Genomic DNA, 21,426 nt, shown 5'->3' on the forward strand with positions numbered 1-21,426 from the left:
CACTAGTCAGACAGAGACCAGCGGTTTAAACCTTATTTTACAGAACACTAGTCAGACAGAGACCAGCGGTTTAAACCTTATTTTACAGAACACTAGTCAGACCGTGACAAGCGGTTTAAACCTTATTTTACAGAACACTAGTCAGACAGAGACCAGCAGTTAAAACCTTATTTTACAGAGCACTAGTCAGTCAGAGACAGAGACAAGCAGTTTAAACCTTATTTTACAGAACACTAGTCAGTCAGAGACAGAGACCAGTGGTTTAAATCTTATTTTACAGAACAATAGTCAGACAGAGACCAGCAGTTAAAACCTTATTTTACAGAGCACTAGTTAGTCAGAGACAGAGACAAGCAGTTTAAACCTTATTTTACAGAACACTAGTCAGTCAGAGACAGAGACCAGCGGTTTAAACCTTATTTTACAGAACACTAGTCAGACAGAGACAGAGACCAGCGGTTAAAACCTTATTTTACAGAACACTAGTCAGTCAGAGACAGAGACCAGCGGTTAAAACCTTATTTTACAGAACACTAGTCAGTCAGAGACAGAGACCGGTGGTTTAAACCTTATTTTACAGAACACTAGTCAGACAGAGACAGAGACCGGTGGTTTAAACCTTGTTTTACAGAACACTAGTCAGACAGAGACCAGCGGTTTAAACCTTATTTTACAGAACACTAGTCAGACAGAGACCAGCAGTTAAAACCTTATTTTACAGAGCACTAGTCAGTCATAGACAGAGACCAGCAGTTTAAACCTTATTTTACAGAACACAAATCAGCCAGAGACAGAGACCAGCGTTTTAAACCTTATTTTACAGAACACTAGTCAGACATAGACCAGCGGTTTAAATCTTATTTTACAGAACACTAGTCAGACAGAGACAGAGACCAGCGGTTTAAACCTTATTTTACAGAACACTAGTCAGACAGAGACCAGCGGTTTAAACCTTATTTTACAGAACACTAGTCAGACAGAGACCAGCGGTTTAAACCTTATTTTACAGAACACTAGTCAGACCGTGACAAGCGGTTTAAACCTTATTTTACAGAACACTAGTCAGACAGAGACCAGCAGTTAAAACCTTATTTTACAGAGCACTAGTCAGTCAGAGACAGAGACAAGCAGTTTAAACCTTATTTTACAGAACACTAGTCAGTCAGAGACAGAGACCAGTGGTTTAAATCTTATTTTACAGAACAATAGTCAGACAGAGACCAGCAGTTAAAACCTTATTTTACAGAGCACTAGTTAGTCAGAGACAGAGACAAGCAGTTTAAACCTTATTTTACAGAACACTAGTCAGTCAGAGACAGAGACCAGCGGTTTAAACCTTATTTTACAGAACACTAGTCAGACAGAGACAGAGACCAGCGGTTAAAACCTTATTTTACAGAACACTAGTCAGTCAGAGACAGAGACCAGCGGTTAAAACCTTATTTTACAGAACACTAGTCAGTCAGAGACAGAGACCGGTGGTTTAAACCTTATTTTACAGAACACTAGTCAGACAGAGACAGAGACCGGTGGTTTAAACCTTGTTTTACAGAACACTAGTCAGACAGAGACCAGCGGTTTAAACCTTATTTTACAGAACACTAGTCAGACAGAGACCAGCAGTTAAAACCTTATTTTACAGAGCACTAGTCAGTCATAGACAGAGACCAGCAGTTTAAACCTTATTTTACAGAACACAAATCAGCCAGAGACAGAGACCAGCGTTTTAAACCTTATTTTACAGAACACTAGTCAGTCAGAGACCAGCGGTTAAAACCTTATTTTACAGAACACTAGTCAGACAGAGACAGAGACCGGTGGTTTTAACCTTATTTTACAGAACACTAGTCAGTCAGAGACCAGCGGTTTAAACTTTATTTTACAGAACACTAGTCAGACAGAGACCAGCGGTTTAAACCTTGTTATTCAGAACACTAGTCAGTCAGAGACCAGCGGTTTAAACTTAATTTTACATAACACTAGTCAGACAGAGACCAGCAGTTAAAACCTTATTTTACAGAGCACTAGTCAGTCACAGACCAGCGGTTTAAACCTTTTTTTACAGAACATAGTCAGACAGAGACCAGCAGTTAAAACCTTATTTTACAGAGCACTAGTCAGTCAGAGCCAGAGACAAGCAGTTTAAACCTTATTTTACAGAACACTAGTCAGTCAGAGACAGAGACCGGTGGTTTAAACCTTATTTTACAGAACACTAGTCAGACAGAGACAGAGACCAGCGGTTTAAACCTTATTTTAGAGAACACTAGTCAGACAGAGACCAGCGGTTTAAACCATATTTTACAGAACACTAGTCAGACAGAGACAGAGACCAGCAGTTTAAACCTTATTTTACAGAACACTAGTCAGACAGAGACCAGCGGTTTAAACCTTATTTTACAGAACACTAGTCAGTCAGAGACAGAGACAAGCAGTTTAAACCTTATTTTACAGAACACTAGTCAGTCAGAGACAGAGACCAGTGGTTTAAACCTTATTTTACAGAACAATAGTCAGACAGAGACCAGCAGTTAAAACCTTATTTTACAGAGCACTAATTAGTCAGAGACAGAGACAAGCAGTTTAAACCTTATTTTACAGAACACTAGTCAGAGAGAGACAGAGACCAGCGGGTTAAACCTTATTTTACAGAACACTAGTCAGACAGAGACCAGCAGTTAAAACCTTATTTTACAGAACACTAGTCAGACAGAGACCAGCGGTTTAAACCTTATTTTACAGAACACTAGTCAGTCAGAGACCAGCGGTTTAAACCTTATTTTACAGAACACTAGTCAGTCAGAGACAGAGACCAGTGGTTTAAACCTTATTTTACAGAACACTAGTCAGAGAGAGACAGAGACCAGCGGTTTAAACCTTATTTTACAGAACACTAGTCAGTCAGAGATCAGCGGTTAAAACCTTATTTTACAGAACACTAGTCAGAGAGACAGAGACCGGTGGTTTTAACCTTATTCTACAGAACACTAGTCAGACAGAGACCAGCGGTTTAAACCTTATTTTACAGAACACTAGTCAGACATAGACCAGCGGTTTAAATCTTATTTTACAGAACACTAGTCAGACAGAGACAGAGACCAGCGGTTTAAACCTTATTTTACAGAACACTAGTCAGACAGAGACCAGCGGTTTAAACCTTATTTTACAGAACACTAGTCAGACAGAGACCAGTGGTGAAAACTTTATTTTACAGAACACTAGTCAGTCAGAGACCAGCGGTTTAAACCTTATTTTACCGAACACTAGTCAAACAGAGACAGAGACCAGCGGTTAAAACCTTATTTTACAGAACAATAGTCAGTCAGAGACCAGCGGTTTAAACCTTATTTTACAGAACACTAGTCAGACAGAGCCCAGCGGTTAAAACCTTATTTTAGAGAACACTAGTCAGACAGAGACAGAGACCAGTGGTTTAAACATTATTTTACAGAACACTAGTCAGACAGAGACCAGCGGTTAAAACCTTATTTTACAGAACAATAGTCAGACAGAGACCAGTGGTTAAAACCTTATTTTACAGAACACTAGTCAGTCAGAGACCTGCGGTTTAAACCTTATTTTACAGAACACTAGTCAGACAGAGACAGAGACCAGCGGTTAAAACCTTATTTTACAGAACAATAGTCAGACAGAGACCAGTGGTTAAAACCTTATTTTACAGAACACTAGTCAGTCAGAGACCTGCGGTTTAAACCTTATTTTACAGAACACTAGTCAGTCAGAGACAGAGACCAGCGGTTAAAACCTTATTTTACAGAACAATAGTCAGACGGAGACCAGCTGTTAAAACCTTATTTTACAGAACAATAGTCAGACAGAGACCATCAGTTAAAACCTTATTTTACAGAGCACTGGTCAGTCAGAGACAGAGACCAGCGGTTAAAACCTTATTTTACAGAACAATAGTCAGTCAGAGACCAGCGGTTTAAACCTTATTTTACAGAACACTAGTCAGACAGAGCCCAGCGGTTAAAACCTTATTTTAGAGAACACTAGTCAGACAGAGACAGAGACCAGTGGTTTAAACATTATTTTACAGAACACTAGTCAGACAGAGACCAGCGGTTAAAACCTTATTTTACAGAACAATAGTCAGTTAGAGACAGAGACCAGTGGTTAAAACTTTATTTTACAGAACACTAGTCAGACAGAGACCAGTGGTTTAAACCTTATTTTACAGAACACTAGTCAAACAGAGACAGAGACAAGCGGTTTGAACCTTATTTTACAGAACACTAGTCAGACAGAGACCAGCGGTTAAAACCTTATTTTACAGAACAATAGTCAGACAGAGACCATCAGTTAAAACCTTATTTTACAGAGCACTGGTCAGTCAGAGACAGAGACCAGCGGTTAAAACCTTATTTTACAGAACACTAGTCAGTCCGAGACAGAGACCAGCGGTTTAAACCTTATTTTACAGAGCACTAGTCAGACAGAGACCAGCGGTTTAAACCTTATTTTACAGAACACTAGTCAGACAGAGACCAGCGGTTTAAACCTTATTTTACAGAGCACTAGTCAGACAGAGACCAGCAGTTAAAACCTTATTTTACAGAGCACTAGTCAGTCAGAGACAGAGACCAGCGGATTAAACCTTATTTTACAGAACACTAGTCAGAAAAGGACCAGCGGTTAAAACCTTATTTTACAGAACACTAGTCAGACAGAGACCAGCGGTCTAAACCTTATTTTATAGAACACTAGTCAGACAGAGACCAGCGGTCTAAACCTTATTTTACAGAACACTAGTCAGACAGAGACCAGTGGTTTAAACCTTATTTTACAGAACACTAGTCAGACAGAGACAGAGACCAGCGGTTTAAACCTTATTTTACAGAACACTAGTCAGACAGAGACCAGGAGTTAAAACCTTATTTTACAGAACACTAGTCAGACAGAGACCAGGAGTTAAAACCTTATTTTACAGAGCACTAGTCAGTCATAGACAGAGACCAGCAGTTTAAACCTTATTTTACAGAACACAAATCAGCCAGAGACAGAGACCAGCGTTTTAAACCTTATTTTACAGAACACTAGTCAGTCAGAGACCAGCGGTTAAAACCTTATTTTACAGAACACTAGTCAGACAGAGACAGAGACCGGTGGTTTTAACCTTATTTTACAGAACACTAGTCAGTCAGAGACCAGCGGTTTAAACTTTATTTTACAGAACACTAGTCAGACAGAGACCAGCGGTTTAAACCTTGTTATTCAGAACACTAGTCAGTCAGAGACCAGCGGTTTAAACTTAATTTTACATAACACTAGTCAGACAGAGACCAGCAGTTAAAACCTTATTTTACAGAGCACTAGTCAGTCACAGACCAGCGGTTTAAACCTTTTTTTACAGAACATAGTCAGACAGAGACCAGCAGTTAAAACCTTATTTTACAGAGCACTAGTCAGTCAGAGCCAGAGACAAGCAGTTTAAACCTTATTTTACAGAACACTAGTCAGTCAGAGACAGAGACCGGTGGTTTAAACCTTATTTTACAGAACACTAGTCAGACAGAGACAGAGACCAGCGGTTTAAACCTTATTTTACAGAACACTAGTCAGACAGAGACCAGCGGTTTAAACCATATTTTACAGAACACTAGTCAGACAGAGACAGAGACCAGCAGTTGAAACCTTATTTTACAGAACACTAGTCAGACAGAGACCAGCGGTTTAAACCTTATTTTACAGAACACTAGTCAGTCAGAGACAGAGACAAGCAGTTTAAACCTTATTTTACAGAACACTAGTCAGTCAGAGACAGAGACCAGTGGTTTAAACCTTATTTTACAGAACAATAGTCAGACAGAGACCAGCAGTTAAAACCTTATTTTACAGAGCACTAATTAGTCAGAGACAGAGACAAGCAGTTTAAACCTTATTTTACAGAACACTAGTCAGAGAGAGACAGAGACCAGCGGGTTAAACCTTATTTTACAGAACACTAGTCAGACAGAGACCAGCAGTTAAAACCTTATTTTACAGAACACTAGTCAGACAGAGACCAGCGGTTTAAACCTTATTTTACAGAACACTAGTCAGTCAGAGACCAGCGGTTTAAACCTTATTTTACAGAACACTAGTCAGTCAGAGACAGAGACCGGTGGTTTAAACCTTATTTTACAGAACACTAGTCAGAGAGAGACAGAGACCAGCGGTTTAAACCTTATTTTACAGAACACTAGTCAGTCAGAGATCAGCGGTTAAAACCTTATTTTACAGAACACTAGTCAGAGAGACAGAGACCGGTGGTTTTAACCTTATTCTACAGAACACTAGTCAGACAGAGACCAGCGGTTTAAACCTTATTTTACAGAACACTAGTCAGACATAGACCAGCGGTTTAAATCTTATTTTACAGAACACTAGTCAGACAGAGACAGAGACCAGCGGTTTAAACCTTATTTTACAGAACACTAGTCAGACAGAGACCAGCGGTTTAAACCTTATTTTACAGAACACTAGTCAGACAGAGACCAGCAGTTAAAACCTTATTTTACAGAACACTAGTCAGTCAGAGACCAGCGGTTTAAACCTTATTTTACCGAACACTAGTCAGTCAGAGACAAGCGGTTTAAACCTTATTTTACAGAACACTAGTCAGACAGAGACCAGCGGTTTAAACCTTATTTTACAGAACACTAGTCAGACAGAGACAGAGACCAGCGGTTTAAACCTTATTTTACAGAACACTAGTCAGTCACAGACCAGCGGTTTAAACCTTATTTTACAGAACACTAGTCAGACAGAGAAATAGACCAGTGGTTAAAACCTTATTTTACAGAACACTAGTCAGTCAGAGACAGAGACCAGTGGTGAAAACTTTATTTTACAGAACACTAGTCAGTCAGAGACCAGCGGTTTAAACCTTATTTTACAGAACACTAGTCAAACAGAGACAGAGACCAGCGGTTAAAACCTTATTTTACAGAACAATAGTCAGTCAGAGACCAGCGGTTTAAACCTTATTTTACAGAACACTAGTCAGACAGAGCCCAGCGGTTAAAACCTTATTTTAGAGAACACTAGTCAGACAGAGACAGAGACCAGTGGTTTAAACATTATTTTACAGAACACTAGTCAGACAGAGACCAGCGGTTAAAACCTTATTTTACAGAACAATAGTCAGACAGAGACCAGTGGTTAAAACCTTATTTTACAGAACACTAGTCAGTCAGAGACCTGCGGTTTAAACCTTATTTTACAGAACACTAGTCAGACAGAGACAGAGACCAGCGGTTAAAACCTTATTTTACAGAACAATAGTCAGACAGAGACCAGTGGTTAAAACCTTATTTTACAGAACACTAGTCAGTCAGAGACCTGCGGTTTAAACCTTATTTTACAGAACACTAGTCAGTCAGAGACAGAGACCAGCGGTTAAAACCTTATTTTACAGAACAATAGTCAGACGGAGACCAGCTGTTAAAACCTTATTTTACAGAACAATAGTCAGACAGAGACCATCAGTTAAAACCTTATTTTACAGAGCACTGGTCAGTCAGAGACAGAGACCAGCGGTTAAAACCTTATTTTACAGAACAATAGTCAGTCAGAGACCAGCGGTTTAAACCTTATTTTACAGAACACTAGTCAGACAGAGCCCAGCGGTTAAAACCTTATTTTAGAGAACACTAGTCAGACAGAGACAGAGACCAGTGGTTTAAACATTATTTTACAGAACACTAGTCAGACAGAGACCAGCGGTTAAAACCTTATTTTACAGAACAATAGTCAGTTAGAGACAGAGACCAGTGGTTAAAACTTTATTTTACAGAACACTAGTCAGACAGAGACCAGTGGTTTAAACCTTATTTTACAGAACACTAGTCAAACAGAGACAGAGACCAGCGGTTTGAACCTTATTTTACAGAACACTAGTCAGACAGAGACCAGCGGTTAAAACCTTATTTTACAGAACAATAGTCAGACAGAGACCATCAGTTAAAACCTTATTTTACAGAGCACTGGTCAGTCAGAGACAGAGACCAGCGGTTAAAACCTTATTTTACAGAACACTAGTCAGTCCGAGACAGAGACCAGCGGTTTAAACCTTATTTTACAGAGCACTAGTCAGACAGAGACCAGCGGTTTAAACCTTATTTTACAGAACACTAGTCAGACAGAGACCAGCGGTTTAAACCTTATTTTACAGAGCACTAGTCAGACAGAGACCAGCAGTTAAAACCTTATTTTACAGAGCACTAGTCAGTCAGAGACAGAGACCAGCGGATTAAACCTTATTTTACAGAACACTAGTCAGAAAAGGACCAGCGGTTAAAACCTTATTTTACAGAACACTAGTCAGACAGAGACCAGCGGTCTAAACCTTATTTTATAGAACACTAGTCAGACAGAGACCAGCGGTCTAAACCTTATTTTACAGAACACTAGTCAGACAGAGACCAGTGGTTTAAACCTTATTTTACAGAACACTAGTCAGACAGAGACAGAGACCAGCGGTTTAAACCTTATTTTACAGAACACTAGTCAGACAGAGACCAGGAGTTAAAACCTTATTTTACAGAACACTAGTCAGACAGAGACCAGGAGTTAAAACCTTATTTTACAGAACACTAGTCAGACAGAGACCAAGAGTTAAAACCTTATTTTACAGAACACTAATCAGACAGAGACCAGCAGTTAAAACCTTATTTTACAGAACACTAGTCAGACTGAGACCAGCTGTTTAAACCTTATTTTACAGAACACTAGTCCGTCAGAGACCAGCGGTTAAAACCTTATTTTATAGAACACTAGTCAGACATAGACCAGCGGTTTAAACCTTATTTTACAGAACACTAGTCAGACAGAGACAGAGACCAGCGGTTTAAACCTTATTTTGCAGAACACTAGTCAGACAGAGACCAGCAGTTAAAACCTTATTTTACAGAACACTAGTCAGACATAGACCAGCGGTTTAAACCTTATTTTACAGAACACTAGTCAGACAGAGACCAGCAGTTAAAACCTTATTTTACAGAACACTAGTCAGACAGAGACAGAGACCAGCGGTTTAAACCTTATTTTACAGAACACTAGTCAGACAGAGACCAGCAGTTAAAACCTTATTTTACAGAACACTAGTCAGACATAGACCAGCGGTTTAAACCTTATTTTACAGAACACTAGTCAGACAGAGACAGAGACCAGCGGTTTAAACCTTATTTTATAGAACACTAGTCAGTCAGAGACCAGCGGTTAAAACCTTATTTTACAGAACACTAGTCAGACAGAGACAGAGACCAGCGGTTAAAACCTTATTTTACAGAACACTAGTCAGACAGAGACCAGCGGTTAAAACCTTATTTTATAGAACACTAGTCAGACATTGACCAGCGGTTTAAACCTTATTTTACAGAACACTAGTCAGACATAGACCAGCGATTTAAACCTTATTTTACAGAACACTAGTCAGACAGAGACCAGCAGTTAAAACCTTATTTTACAGAACACTAGTCAGACAGAGACAGAGACCAGCGGTTTAAACCTTATTTTACAGAACACTAGTCAGACAGAGACCAGCGGTTTAAACCTTATTTTACAGAACACTAGTCAGACAGAGACCAGCAGTTAAAACCTTATTTTACAGAACACTAGTCAGTCAGAGACCAGCGGTTTAAACCTTATTTTACCGAACACTAGTCAGTCAGAGACCAGCGGTTTAAACCTTATTTTACAGAACACTAGTCAGACAGAGACCAGCGGTTTAAACCTTATTTTACAGAACACTAGTCAGACAGAGACAGAGACCAGCGGTTTAAACCTTATTTTACAGAACACTAGTCAGTCACAGACCAGCGGTTTAAACCTTATTTTACAGAACACTAGTCAGACAGAGACCAGCGGTTTAAACCTTATTTTACAGAACACTAGTCAGACAGAGACAGAGACCGGTGGTTTAAACCTTATTTTACAGAACACTAGTCAGACAGAGACCAGCGGTTTAAACCTTATTTTACAGAACACTAGTCAGTCACAGACCAGCGGTTTAAACCTTATTTTACAGAACACTAGTCAGACAGAGACCAGCGGTTTAAACCTTATTTTACAGAACACTAGTCAAACAGAGACAGAGACCAGCGGTTAAAACCTTGTTTTACAGAACACTAGTCAGTCAGAGACCAGCGGTTTAAACCTTATTTTACAGAACAATAGTCAGACAGAGACCAGCGGTTAAAACCTTATTTTACAGAACACTAGTCAGACAGAGACCAGCGGTTTAAACCTTATTTTACAGAACACTAGTCAGACAGAGACCAGCGGTTTAAACCTTGTTTTACAGAACACTAGTCAGACAGAGACCAGCGGTTTAAACCTTATTTTACAGAACACTAGTCAGACAGAGACAGAGACCATCGGTTTAAACCTTGTTTTACAGAACACTAGTCAGACAGAGACCAGCGGTTTAAACCTTATTTTACATAACACTAGTCCAACAGAGACAGAGACCAGCGGTTAAAACCTTATTTTACAGAACAATAGTCAGTCAGAGACCAGCGGTTTAAACCTTATTTTACAGAACACTAGTCAGACAGAGCCCAGCGGTTAAAACCTTATTTTAGAGAACACTAGTCAGACAGAGACAGAGACCAGTGGTTTAAACATTATTTTACAGAACACTAGTCAGACAGAGACCAGCGGTTAAAACCTTATTTTACAGAACAATAGTCAGACAGAGACCAGTGGTTAAAACCTTATTTTACAGAACAATAGTCAGACAGAGACCAGTGGTTAAAACCTTATTTTACAGAACACTAGTCAGTCAGAGACCTGCGGTTTAAACCTTATTTTACAGAACACTAGTCAGTCAGACACAGAGACCAGCGGTTTGAACCTTATTTTACAGAACACTAGTCAGTCAGAGACCAGCGGTTTAAACCTTATTTTACAGAACACTAGTCAGACCAGCGGTTAAAACCTTATTTTACAGAACAATAGTCAGGCAGAGACCATCAGTTAAAACCTTATTTTACAGAGCACTGGTCAGTCAGAGACAGAGACCAGCGGTTAAAACCTTATTTTACAGAACACTAGTCAGACAGAGACCAGCGGTTTAAACTTTATTTTACAGAACACTAGTCAGACAGAGACCAGCGGTCTAAACCTTATTTTATAGAACACTAGTCAGACAGAGACAGAGACCAGCGGATTAAACCTTATTTTACAGAACACTAGTCAGACAGAGACCAGCGGTCTAAACCTTATTTTACAGAACACTAGTCAGACAGAGACCAGCGGTTTAAACCTTATTTTACAGAACACTAGTCAGACAGAGACCAGCCGTCTAAACCTTATTTTACAGAACACTAGTCAGACAGAGACAGAGACCAGCGGATTAAACCTTATTTTACAGAACACTAGTCAGACATAGACCAGCGGTTAAAACCTTATTTTACAGAACACTAGTCAGTCAGAGACCAGCATTTAAAACCTTATTTTACAGAACACTAGTCACATCAGATCTTTTTCAGAGTTGATATAATTGGCCAAAAGATACATTTTTGAAAACTATTTCAAAATTTGGCTGCCTGTGTAAATGCAGCCTGAGTGACTCATACTCAATGACCAGTAGTTTTAGAACAAGTGTTTTATTTAAAAGTACATGGACCATTGATTTTAGAACAAGTATCCTATTTCAGTTTGCATCGTGGATGGATGGATATGGGTGGGTGAGTGGGTGGATCGATGTGTGCATGGATGGATGATTTGATTGACTGATTGATTGACTGATCAACTGATTGATTGACATATTTTTTATTGATTGATGTGTCTCTGTCATTTCTCTCCAGTGGTGGGGGTCAACAACCTAAGCTGGCAGACCAATGCCATGTTCCGACCGTTCGTGGAGGTGAATGCGGTTGGGCCGCACCTCGCCGACAAGAAACGCAAGTTCACCACCAAGACCAAGAACAACAATTGGTCACCAAAGTACAACGAAACATTCCAATAGTAAGTCTGCTTTATTATCTAAAGTAAGTCTGGTTTATTGTCCAAAGTAAGTCTGGTTTATTGTCCAAAGTAAGTCTGGTTTATTGTCTAAAGTAAGCCTGGTTTATTGTCTAAAGTAAGTCTGCTTTATTGTCTAAAGTAAGTCTGGTTTATGGTCCAAAGTAAGTCTGGTTTATTGTCCAAAGTAAGTCTGGTTTATTGTCCAAAGTAAGTCTGGTTTATTGTCCAAAGTAAGTCTGGTTTATTGTCTAAAGTAAGCCTGGTTTATTGTCTAAAGTAAGTCTGGTTTATTATCTAAAGTAAGTCTGGTTTATTGTCTAAAGTAAGTCTGGTTTATTGTCTAAAGTAAGTCTGGTTTATTGTCTAAAGTAAGTCTGGTTTATTGTCTAAAGTAAGTCTGGTTTATTATCTAAAGTAAGTCTGGTTTATTGTCCAAAGTAAGTCTGGTTTATTGTCTAAAGTAAGCCTGGTTTATTGTCTAAAGTAAGTCTGGTTTATTGTCTAAAGTAAGTCTGGTTTATTGTCTAAAGTAAGTCTGGTTTATTGTCCAAAGTAAGTCTGGTTTATTGTCTAAAGTAAGCCTGGTTTATTGTCTAAAGTAAGTCTGGTTTATTATCTAAAGTAAGTCTGGTTTATTGTCTAAAGTAAGTCTGGTTTATTGTCTAAAGTAAGTCTGGTTTATTGTCTAAAGTAAGTCCGGTTTATTGTCCAAAGTAAGTCTGCTTTATTGTCTAAAGTAAGTCTGGTTTATTGTCTAAAGTAAGTCTGGTTTATTATCTAAAGTAAGTCTGGTTTATTGTCCAAAGTAAGTCTGGTTTATTGTCTAAAGTAAGCCTGGTTTATTGTCTAAAGTAAGTCTGGTTTATTGTCTAAAGTAAGTCTGGTTTATTATCTAAAGTAAGTCTGGTTTATTGTCTAAAGTAAGTCTGATGTACAATTAAACATTCTGATAGTAAGTCTGATGTGCAATAAAAATTCTGGTAATAAGTCTGGTTTATTGTCTAAAGTATGTCGGCTTTATTGTCTAAAGGAAGTCTGATGTACAATTAAACATTCTGATAGTAAGTCTGCTTTATCGTCTAAGCAAACAACCTAATCCTGTTTTTTGTCTTCAGTTATGTGTGTCTTGGTTGTGCCAGGAGTGTTGCTCCTCCAGTAGTATAGTATTTGCTACATAGTGGGAATGTAGACACCTGCAGTGCTCACTGTCAAAACGTTTGGAAAAGGTTACAAATGAAACTGGAAGCGCTTTTATCCAGCATGATAGCAGAAAATAATGAGATCATGAAGTGCTTTTAAAAATGAAAAAAAGAGACATTTCAGTTATTTGAATAGTGAGAATAGAGGGAGGGCTGAGATAGAGTGAATGATTTATCTATGCAGCTGTACCACTGTCTGTCTGATACTGAGCCAGCTGCATTTAAAGCACAATGTGGAGGCTGTGTCCCAAAAGCATCCTATTTATTTTACACCGAGTGTACTAAACATTAGGAACACCTTCCTAATATTGAGTTGCATTGCTTTTGCCCTCAGAACAGCCTCAATTTGTCGGGGCATGGACTCTGCAAGGTGTCGAAAGGGTTCCACAGGGATGCTGGCCCATGTTGACTCCAATGCTTCCCACATTTGGCTTGATGTCCTATGGGTGATGGACCATTGTTGATACACACCGGAAACTGTTGAAAAACCCATGCGGCGTTGCAGTTCTTGACACACTCAAACCAGTGCTACCTACTACCATACCCAATTCAAAGGCACTTAATTATGTTGTCTTGCCCATTGGCACATACACAAGCCATGTCTCAATAAGGCTTAAAAATCCTTCTTTAACCTGTCTCTTCCCCTTCATCTACACTGGTCAAAGTGGATTTAACAGGTGACATCAATAAGGGATCATAGTTTTCACCTGGTCAGTCTATGTCATAGAAAGAGCAGGTGTTTTCTGTTTTGTACCATGCCCTGGTCAAAAGTAGTGCACTACATAGGGAATAGGGTGCCATTTGGGATGCCGACAGGGTTTGACTATCAGCTGCATCCAATCCTCTCACTGTGTTTATGATAGTGAGCCAGATGTCTGTGAAGTGCCGTCAGAGAGAGAGAGGGATCATCTGTAGTGCCTATGTGGTCTCTGGTGCTCTTTTAATGGCAGCGTCCACTGACCGAGATCAATGTCAACACGAACACCGTCTGCAAATACATGCACTTCTTTTTCTTTCTATTTTTCATTGTACCAAAGAAAACAACTGATAGACAACAATACAGATAAAAACACATTTAAAACATCTGATAGACAACAATACAGATCCAAACACATTTAAAACATCTGATAGAGAATAATACAGATAAAAACGCATTTAAAACATCTGATAGACAACAATACAGATAAAAACACATTTAAAACATCTGATAGACAACAATACAGATAAAAACACATTTAAAACATCTGATAGACAACAATACAGATAAAAACACATTTAAAACATCTGATAGACAACAATACAGATAAAAACACATTTAAAACATCTGATAGACAACAATACAGACAAAAACACATTTAAAACATTGAATAGACAACAATACAGATACAAACACATTTAAACATCTGATAGACAACAATACAGATACAAACACATTTAAAACATCTGATAGACAACAATACAGATAAAAACACATTTAAAACATCTGATAGACAACAATACAGATAAAAACACATTTAAAACATCTGATAGACAACAATACAGATAAAAACACATTTAAAACATCTGATAGACAACAATACAGATAAAAACACATTTAAAACATCTGATAGACAACAATACAGACAAAAACACATGTAAAACATCTGATAGACAACAATACAGATACAAACACATTTAAAACATCTAATAGACAACAATACAGATACAAACACATTTAAAACATCTGATAGACAACAATACAGATAAAAACACATTTAAAACATAGAATAGACAACAATACAGATACAAACACATTTAAACATCTGATAGACAACAATACAGATACAAACACATTTAAAACATCGAATAGACAACAAACACATTTAAACACCTAATAGACAACAATACAGATACAAACACATTTAAAACATCTGATAAAAACACATTTAAACATCTGAGATAACAATACAGATACAAACACATTTAAAACATCTAATAGACAACAATACAGATGAAACACATTTAAAACATCTGATAGACAACAATACAGATAAAAACACATTTAAAACATCTAATAGACAACAATACAGATAAAAACACATTTAAAACATCTGATAGACAACAATACAGATAAAAACACATTTAAAACATCTGATAGACAACAATACAGATAAAAACACATTTAAAACATCTGATAGACAACAATACAGATAAAAACACATTTCAAACATCTGATAGACAACAATACAGATACAAACACATTTAAAACATCTGATAGACAACAATACAGATAAAAACACATTTAAAACATCTGATAAAAACACATTTAAACATATGAGATAACAATACAGATACAAACACATTTAAAACATCTAATAGACAACAATACAGATACAAACACATTTAAAACATCTGATAGACAACAATACAGATAAAAACACATTTAAAACATCTAATAGACAACAATACAGATAAAAACACATTTAAAACATCTGATAGACAACAATACAGATACAAACACATTTAAAACATCTGATAGACAACAATACAGATAAAAACACATTTAAAACATCTGATAGACAACAATACAGATAAAAACACATTTCAAACATCTGATAGACAACAATAGAGATACAAACACATTTAAAACATCTGATAGACAACAATACAGATAAAAACACATTTAAATCATCTGATAAAAACACATTTAAACATCTGAGATAACAATACAGATACAAACACATTTAAAACATCGAATAGACAACAATACAGATGAAACACATTTAAAACATCTGATAGGCAACAATACAGATACAAACACATTTAAAACATCTGATAGACAACACTACAGATAAAAACACATTTAAAACATCTAATAGACAACAATACAGATAAAAACACATTTAAAACATCTGATAGACAACAATACAGATACAAACACATTTAAAACATCTGATAGACAACAATACAGATAAAAACACATTTAAAACATCTGATAGACAACAATACAGATACAAACACATTTAAAACATCTGATAAAAACACATTTAAACATCTGAGATAACAATACAGATACAAACACATTTAAAACATCTAATAGACAACAATGCACATAAAAACACATTTAAAACATCCGATAGACAACAATACAGATAAAAACACATTTAAAACATCTAATAGACAACAAACACATTTAAAACATCTAATAGACAACAATACAGATAAAAACACATTTAAAACATCTGATAGACAACAATACAGATAAAAACACATTTAAACATCTGAGACAACAATACAGATACCAACACATTTAAAACCTCTGATAGACAACAATACAGATACAAACACATTTAAAACATCTGATAGACAACAATACAGATACAAACACATTTAAAACATCTGATAGACAACAATACAGATAAAAACACATTTAAAACATCTAATAGACAACAATACAGATACAAACACATTTAAAACATCTGATAGACAACAATACAGATGAAAACACATTTAAAACATCTGATAGACAACAATACAGATGAAAACACATTTAAAACAACTGATAGACAACAATACAGATAAAAACACATTTCAAACATCTGATAGACAACAATACAGATACAAACACATTTAAAACATCTGATAGACAACAATACAGATAAAAACACATTTAAAACATCTGATAAAAACACATTTAAACATCTGAGATAACAATACAGATACAAACACATTTAAAACATCTAATAGACAACAATACAGATGAAACACATTTAAAACATCTGATAGACAACAATACAGATACAAACACATTTAAACCATCTGATAGACAACAATACAGATAAAAACACATTTAAAACATCTAATAGACAACAATACAGATACAAACACATTTAAAACATCTGATAGACAACAATACAGATAAAAACACATTTAAAACATCTAATAGACAACAATACAGATAAAAACACATTTAAAACATCTGATAGACAACAATACAGATACAAACACATTTAAAACATCTGATAGACAACAATACAGATAAAAACACATTTAAAACATCTGATAGACAACAATACAGATATAAAACACATTTCAAACATCTGATAGACAACAATACAGATACAAACACATTTAAAACATCTGATAGACAACAATACAGATAAAAACACATTTAAATCATCTGATAAAAACACATTTAAACATCTGAGATAACAATACAGATACAAACACATTTAAAACATCGAATAGACAACAATACAGATGAAACACATTTAAAACATCTGATAGACAACAATACAGATACAAACACATTTAAAACATCTGATAAAAACACATTTAAACATCTGAGATAACAATACAGATACAAACACATTTAAAACATCTAATAGACAACAATACAGATGAAACACATTTAAAACATTTGATAGACAACAATACAGATACAAACACATTTAAAACATCTAATAGACAACAATGCACATAAAAACACATTTAAAACATCCGATAGACAACAAGACAGATAAAAACACATTTAAAACATCTAATAGACAACAAACACATTTAAAACATCTAATAGACAACAATACAGATAAAAACACATTTAAAACATCTGATAGACAACAATACAGATAAAAACACATTTAAACATCTGAGACAACAATACAGATACCAACACATTTAAAACCTCTGATAGACAACAATACAGATACAAACACATTTAAAACATCTGATAGACAACAATACAGATACAAACACATTTAAAACATCTGATAGACAACAATACAGATAAAAACACATTTAAAACATCTAATAGACAACAATACAGATACAAACACATTTAAAACATCTGATAGACAACAATACAGATGAAAACACATTTAAAACATCTGATAGACAACAATACAGATGAAAACACATTTAAAACAACTGATAGACAACAATACAGATAAAAACACATTTCAAACATCTGATAGACAACAATACAGATACAAACACATTTAAAACATCTGATAGACAACAATACAGATAAAAACACATTTAAAACATCTGATAAAAACACATTTAAACATATGAGATAACAATACAGATACAAACACATTTAAAACATCTAATAGACAACAATACAGATGAAACACATTTAAAACATCTGATAGACAACAATACAGATACAAACACATTTAAACCATCTGATAGACAACAATACAGATAAAAACACATTTAAAACATCTAATAGACAACAATACAGATACAAACACATTTAAACCATCTGATAGACAACAATACAGATAAAAACACATTTAAAACATCTAATAGACAACAATACAGATACAAACACATTTAAAACATCTGATAGACAACAATACAGATAAAAACACATTTAAAACATCTGATAGACAACAATACAGATACAAACACATTTAAACATCTGAGACAACAATACAGATACCAACACATTTAAAACCTCTGATAGACAACAATACAGATACAAACACATTTAAAACATCTGATAGACAACAATACAGATACAAACACATTTAAAACATCTGATAGACAACAATACAGATAAAAACACATTTAAAACATCTAATAGACAACAATACAGATACAAACACATTTAAAACATCTGATAGACAACAATACAGATACAAACACATTTAAAACATCTGATAGACAACAATACAGATGAAAACACATTTAAAACAACTGATAGACAACAATACAGATAAAAACACATTTCAAACATCTGATAGACAACAATACAGATACAAACACATTCAAAACATCTGATAGTCAACAATACAGATAAAAACACATTTAAAACATCTGATAAAAACACATTTAAACATATGAGATAACAATACAGATACAAACACATTTAAAACATCTAATAGACAACAATACAGATGAAACACATTTAAAACATCTGATAGACAACAATACAGATACAAACACATTTAAACCATCTGATAGACAACAATACAGATAAAACACATTTAAAACATCTAATAGACAACAATACAGATACAAACACATTTAAAACATCTGATAGACAACAATACAGATAAAAACACATTTAAAACATCTAATAGACAACAATACAGATAAAAACACATTTAAAACATCTGATAGACAACAATACAGATACAAACACATTTAAAACATCTGATAGACAACAATACAGATAAAAACACATTTAAAACATCTGATAGACAACAATACAGATATAAAACACATTTCAAACATCTGATAGACAACAATACAGATACAAACACATTTAAAACATCTGATAGACAACAATACAGATAAAAACACATTTAAATAATCTGATAAAAACACATTTAAACATCTGAGATAACAATACAGATACAAACACATTTAAAACATCGAATAGACAACAATACAGATGAAACACATTTAAAACATCTGATAGACAACAATACAGATACAAACACATTTAAAACATCTGATAAAAACACATTTAAACATCTGAGATAACAATACAGATACAAACACATTTAAAACATCTAATAGACAACAATACAGATGAAATACATTTAAAACATCTAATAGACAACAATACAGATACAAACACATTTAAAACATCTGATAGACAACAATACAGATAAAAACACATTTAAAACATCTAATAGACAACAATACAGATAAAAACACATTTAAAACATCTAATAGACAACAATACAGATACAAACACATTTAAAACATCTGATAGACAACAATACAGATAAAAACACATTTAAAACATCTGATAGACAACAATACAGATATAAAACACATTTCAAACATCTGATAGACAACAATACAGATACAAACACATTTAAAACATCTGATAGACAACAATACAGATAAAAACACATTTAAATCATCTGATAAAAACACATTTAAACATCTGAGATAACAATACAGATACAAACACATTTAAAACATCGAATAGACAACAATACAGATGAAACACATTTAAAACATCTGATAGACAACAATACAGATACAAACACATTTAAAACATCTGATAAAAACACATTTAAACATCTGAGATAACAATACAGATACAAACACATTTAAAACATCTAATAGACAACAATACAGATGAAACACATTTAAAACATTTGATAGACAACAATACAGATACAAACACATTTAAAACATCTAATAGACAACAATGCACATAAAAACACATTTAAAACATCCGATAGACAACAAGACAGATAAAAACACATTTAAAACATCTAATAGACAACAAACACATTTAAAACATCTAATAGACAACAATACAGATAAAAACACATTTAAAACATCTGATAGACAACAATACAGATAAAAACACATTTAAACATCTGAGACAACAATACAGATACCAACACATTTAGAACCTCTGATAGACAACAATACAGATACAAACACATTTAAAACATCTGATAGACAACAATACAGATACAAACACATTTAAAACATCTGATAGACAACAATACAGATAAAAACACATTTAAAACATCTAATAGACAACGATACAGATACAAACACATTTAAAACATCTGATAGACAACAATACAGATGAAAACACATTTAAAACATCTGATAGACAACAATACAGATGAAAACACATTTAAAACAACTGATAGACAACAATACAGATAAAAACACATTTCAAACATCTGATAGACAACAATACAGATACAAACACATTTAAAACATCTGATAGACAACAATACAGATAAAAGCACATTTAAAACATCTGATAAAAACACATTTAAACATATGAGATAACAATACAGATACAAACACATTTAAAACATCTAATAGACAACAATACAGATGAAACACATTTAAAACATCTGATAGACAACAATACAGATACAAACACATTTAAACCATCTGATAGACAACAATACAGATAAAAACACATTTAAAACATCTAATAGACAACAATACAGATACAAACACATTTAAACCATCTGATAGACAACAATACAGATAAAAACACATTTAAAACATCTAATAGACAACAATACAGATACAAACACATTTAAAACATCTGATAGACAACAATACAGATAAAAACACATTTAAAACATCTAATAGACAACAATACAGATAAAAACACATTTAAAACATCTGATAGACAACAATACAGATACAAACACATTTAAAACATCTGATAGACAACAATACAGATAAAATCACATTTAAATCATCTGATAAAAACACATTTAAACATCTGAGATAACAATACAGATACAAACACATTTAAAACAACTGA

General features: G+C 34.8%; 1 protein-coding gene across 1 annotated transcript in view; it reads left to right on the forward strand.

Moving 5' to 3' along the window:
- Positions 1-21,426, forward strand: part of LOC110506127 (protein unc-13 homolog C) — a 301,686-nt gene that overhangs the window by 263,874 nt on the left and 16,386 nt on the right. The window contains exon 33 of the mRNA XM_090222664.1: positions 11,814-11,973. Coding sequence (XP_090078790.1) covers positions 11,814-11,973 — 160 coding nt within the window. The remainder of the gene's footprint in view (positions 1-11,813; positions 11,974-21,426) is intronic.

Source organism: Oncorhynchus mykiss, chromosome 26 (assembly GCF_057628025.1).
Source record: "Oncorhynchus mykiss isolate SJ-2025 chromosome 26, ASM5762802v1, whole genome shotgun sequence".
In the NCBI taxonomy this organism is placed as follows: Eukaryota; Metazoa; Chordata; class Actinopteri; order Salmoniformes; family Salmonidae; genus Oncorhynchus; species Oncorhynchus mykiss.